The sequence below is a fragment of the Macrobrachium rosenbergii genome, chromosome 6 (genome assembly GCF_040412425.1).
Source record: "Macrobrachium rosenbergii isolate ZJJX-2024 chromosome 6, ASM4041242v1, whole genome shotgun sequence".
NCBI lineage: Eukaryota > Metazoa > Arthropoda > Malacostraca > Decapoda > Palaemonidae > Macrobrachium > Macrobrachium rosenbergii.
Window position 1 is genome coordinate 49,509,012 of NC_089746.1, and position 5,402 is coordinate 49,514,413.

General features: G+C 39.3%; 1 protein-coding gene across 1 annotated transcript in view; it reads left to right on the top strand.

Annotated features, from left to right (window-relative positions):
- Positions 1–2,004, top strand: part of LOC136839842 (uncharacterized) — an 8,497-nt gene extending 6,493 nt beyond the window's left edge. The window contains exons 3-4 of the mRNA XM_067106172.1: positions 1,002–1,263; positions 1,354–2,004. Of these exons, the coding sequence (XP_066962273.1) occupies positions 1,002–1,263; positions 1,354–2,004 (913 nt within the window). The remainder of the gene's footprint in view (positions 1–1,001; positions 1,264–1,353) is intronic.
- The last annotated feature ends 3,398 nt before the right edge of the window (positions 2,005–5,402 follow it).

Consider the following 5,402-nt stretch of genomic DNA (forward strand, 5'->3'; position numbering starts at 1 on the left):
TTCTGTCCGCCTTTAGATCTTAAAAACTACTGACGCTAGACGGCTGCAAATTGGTATGCTGATCATCCACTCTCCAATCTTCAAACATTCCAAATTGCAGCCCTCTAGCCTCAGTAGTTTTTTATTTTATTTAACGTTAAAGTTAGCCACGATTGTGCCTCTGGCATCGCTATAGGTGCCAACAACACAGGCCATCACCGGGCCGTGGCTGAAAGTTTCATGGGCCGCGGCTGAGAGTGTCATACAGCATTATAGGCTGTACAGAAAACTCGATTACATTTTTTACTTGTTTTCTATATTTCCTATTACCTTCTGTTACTTCTTCCAAATGAACACCATATTCTTTGGAAGATTGAATTTCAAGTCAGTGGCCCTTGTGGGTATGTTCCTTAAGAATAGGGCTCATCTTCTGAACGCTCTAATAATAATAATTTTTCGTCTTCTGTGCTACCTTTGAGTATCAAAAGTTGTACTTAATTTACCCAAACTAACATCCTCTCGTGCATTCAGAGATAACCCAAATTTATTTTCATAATTTACCTGACAGACATTCATTTATTAGAATGTATACTTAGATTATTTTGCTTTCATGTCATCGTTATTTTTAATATATTTTTACTCATTTGTTGCTCAGCACGCCTAGTCGGTTACGTCACCTCTCCGCTTGGAAAAGTATTTAATTTACCCAAACTGGTTTCCTTTCGTGTTTTGAAAATAACTCTTCAACTTTTAATCATTTCTTCAGCCTTACTCGTCTCATCTTGCCCGGACCCTTAAAAAGTTCTTCCCGGACCCTTAAAAAGTTCTTCCCGGACCCTTAAAAAGTTCTTCCAGGACCCTTAAAATACCCCCCCAAAACCCTTAAAAAGTACCACCAAACCCCTGTAAAATACCCCTCCTGACCCCTTGAAATCTCTCTCCCAAACCCTTAAAATGCTCCTTCGAACTCTTAAAAATTGAATCTCCCGATCCCTTTAAATGCCCCTCTTGACCCCTAAAAGCGCCCATCCCGGTGCCATAAAATATCCGTTCAGACCCTCAAAATGCTCATCTAGACCCCTCCAGAACCCTTCAAATGCCCCTCAAGAACCCTTCAAATGCCCTTCCAGAACCCTTCAAATGTCCCTCCAGACACCTCAAAATGCCCCTCCAGACCCTTCAACATGTCCCTCCAACCTCTTCAAAATGCCACTCCAGACCCCTTCAAATGCCCCTCCAGACCCCTTCAAATTCACCTCCAGACCCCTTCAAATTCCCCTCCAGGCCCCTTAAAAGGCCCCTCTCTCTATCCATTAAAATGCCCCGCCAGACCTCCCAACATGCCCCTCCAAACCCCTCAAATTGCCCATCCAGACCCATCAACATCCCCTCCGAACCCCCAAAGTGCCCCTCCAGACCCTTCAAAGTCCCTCTAGACCCCTTAAATTGGCCCGCTCCAGATCTTTGAAAGTACTCCTCCAGACCCCTCAAAATGCCCCTCCAGACCACTCAAAACACCCCCTCCGGACCCCTCAAAATGCCCCTCCAGACCCCTCAAAATGCTCCTCAAGACCATCAACATGCCCCTCAAGACCCATCAACATGCCCCTCAAGACCCCACAAAATATCCCTCTAGGCCCCTTAAAATGCCTCTCCAGACCCCTCAAAATACCCCCCAGACCCCTTAAAATACCTCTGTGGACCCCTCAAAATGCCCCTCCAGACCCCTCAAAATACCACTCCAGACCCCTAAAACACCCCTCCATACTCCTCAAAATACCCCTCAAAATAACCATCCATACTCCTCAACATGCCCCTCCATACCCCTTAAAATGCCGCTCCAGACCGCTCAAAATGCCCTTCAGACTCCTCACAGGCCCCTCCAGACCCCTCAAAGTACCTCTCCAGACCCCTCAAAATGCCCCTCCAGGCCCCTCAAAATGCCCATCCAGGCCCCTCAAAATGCCCCTCCAGACCTCTCAAAATGTTCCTCCCCCCTTTAAAATCGCCCTCCCGACCCCTTAAAATGCCCCCACCTGACCCTTCTGCATGCCTAACTCAGACCTGGATTTAATAACGTACTCCACCTCAGCCTCCATAAGAAAAATATACCCCCTTCCTGTTATTCATACAAATCATCAACAACGAGGAACCCGCCTCCCTGATTTGCATACTCTTCAAGCCCTTTCATCTTTGCCGCCCGGGCCATCTTGGCATTCTCTGCTTATCTGCCCGAAGGCCGATGAAGAATACCCAGCTCGTCATGATAATTGGGGAAATTCTTCAACGAAAGGAAAAGGAAGGACTGGATATTAGCAATATGTATACAAATTCGTAATTACTTTTTCCAGGGCATTGATTTATATTCATGGGAGAAAATATATAGGGAAATTGAAAGCTCAAAAATAGACGCTTTATAATAGAGAATAAATGCTACTCGTGATAACATCAATCTTTTATTCGCTTATGATAAAATACTCGCCGCATTTTTTTCTATCCAAGGTTAAAAATCCATAAATAAAATTCTTTCCTTTCATTTGCATAACAATATTGAGTCGTCAATCAGTCCCGTAAAAATCGAGTTGCCTTGGCATATGTAAGCTCTTTTGGGAAGCAAAACAGGCAACCATTTTTTGACGCATGAGTAATAACTTACAGGGGTCTATATTTTTAACGACTTAATCACTTTCTGCGCATTATGAGAAGAAAACCAAAAGGAGATGCTATTATTTGCTAACTGATAGGAAACTGCTCAAAAATACTGGAATTAGGAATATTAATTTTTACGGTAAATATGTGAAGGGCGAATTCGGAATTTTAATCGATACAAATAAAGGTTTAGAGTATGACAGATAATATATGCTAAAAAAAATAACGTAAAATCTACGTATCTAAAAAGGGTTAACAAAGTAAGGTAGAATCTGGTAGTCTTACTGGTAATTAGTATGCTAATTCTAAATTGAGAATATGTCAGTTCTCTATATTGCGATGCCTGTTAAAGAAAGAATATTCTATTTTGTATCCTTTCCCACAGTTTTTTTTTTAATTACACCCTAGTTCCCATGTTATTGTTTTAATTATAAAATATTATTTGTGTGTTTTCCAAGAAAACAAAAATACAAAATCATTGAAGAACGTGAGCTATTTGGAAATTCATCAGCTAAAACGTTTCCATAATCTATATCGTCACGGCGTACATGTACAATAAACAGAACTCCAGATCTTGTAATATTTCTGTCATTCATTCCTTATTTCTCGTGTCGGAAGTAGTAGGAGTTTTCCGAAGAGGAGGTCACACGGACAAGTTTTCTACAAAGTGATGTCACTTTCCCAAAACTGGAGAATGCTGAAGTCAGCAATTTGAAGTCGCGCACGTTTTTATAACCTCACTTATATTTCGGATCTGATCAGAGGCGTTTAGTTGTTTACTTCCGTATATCACAGTAATAATAATAATAATAATAATAATAATAATAATAATAATAATAATAATAATAATAGTAATAATAATAATAACAAATAACCATCATCATCATCATCATTATTATTATTTTTATTATTATTATTATTATTATTATTATTATTATTATTATTATTATTATTATTATTATTATTTGTTCATTTAGTATACCACAATTATAATAATAATAATAATAATAATAATAATAATAATAATAACGTCGTGGATTATCATAAATATTATCACTATGATTATTATGAACTTATAATTACCGTCACATCCCCTCTCACTGGTGTCTCTTGTTGATCGCATGGCTAAACGAGACAGCGCACTCCATTTTCTCCTTAGTTCAAATTCCCCCTTCCCACTCCCGCCCCCGTCTCTATCTTTCAGCGGCGTTTCGTTAATTCCCTTCCTCCTCTAATCATAATCTACATGCAAATTCCGAAATGTGCTTCTCATTTTCCATTCCCACGGTGTCATTTAGCTTTTTATTCGGGTGTCGGTCCATATCTGAATCACATTACGGACTCCGAGAGAGGATTTCATCGAAAACAGATAGGGTCGTATGGTCGTGTTCCAGTCTGAGCAGATAGGGTCATATGGTCGTGTTCCAGTCTGAACATATAGGATCTTATGGTTGTGTTGCAGTCTGAACATATAGGATCTTATGGTCGTGCTCCAGTCTGAACATATAGGATCTTATGGTCGTGTTCCAGTCTGAACATATAGGATCTCATGGTCGTGTTCCAGTCTGAACATATAGGATCTTATGGTCGTGTTCCAGTCTGCTGCTTTCAGTCTCTCTGTCTCACTGCAGTTACGACTTCGAGGTGCTCTTGGGAATGTCAGTAATACTTCTAATGATGTCTTTGATACCTTGGGTGGTTCTGCTTACAGAATTATCTCTGAAATCGTCCGCTTTTTTCCCAAGTGTTTCTGCTTTTGTTTGGCTGCAAAATGACGCTTGGAAGTTCAGTAACTCTTTATTTCTACGGTTCATTTCATAATGGCGATGCTTCTGAACACCCTTTCTCTCTCTCTCTCTCTCTCTCTCTCTCTCTCTCTCTCTCTCTCTCTCTCTCTCTCTCTCTCTCTCTCTCTCTCTCTCCAACAATTTTGCTCTATTTTGTGTTACGAAGTTACGATGCTCTGATTAATGATTATTTGTTTAATCTGCTATATTAATCTAACCTCAAGAAATTAAGTTATGTCTCTCAATGTATCATAAAGTTGAACATGGATGTAAAAGACTGACTCTTCCTTATAGCTATCGTTTCCGAAGCTGTTGTGAAGAAAGTAATCTGAATTTAAAATATATTTAGAAATATATATGAAATGATCTACGGCACTCACTTTGTTATTAGAAAAATTAAAAGCTACTGAAACATTTCTTCTACGGGACCATATTCTAAGAACGAGTATATTTTCAAAAATGTCATGCCAACATTTTTTGGACTAAGAATCTGGAATAATCCATCTCTCATTTTATCGTGAATATAATTTTACCTTGAATATACTGCAAGAAACTGTACCTCGGTCTTCACAAGAAACTGTATCTCGGTCTTCATTTTTTTCTCACAAAGGAAACAGTTCTACCAGCTTAAGGAAACATCCTAATTAGCACGAAGTCGATTTTTCAGAAACGAAAGACACAAGCTAAGATGAATTTTTCGTACCCGCCTCGTCTTCCCGGGTCTGAATCGCATCTCCAGTGAAATATTCAGAGTTTAATGCCTTTGTGATCGGGTATAAATTATATACTCTTGCTTAAATATGTACGGTGTGAAAGTTCTGAGCTCAGCATTTGAATGTCATTCTAATGCAATATCTGACATCCATTTTTCATTGAATAATTCGTAAGTTTCTCTGTAGTTCGGCGACTAAAGAAGAAACTAAAGTTTGTTGCAGCGTGAGTTATATTTGGACATCTGGTGTCATTTTGGTATTAAAAAAATATTTT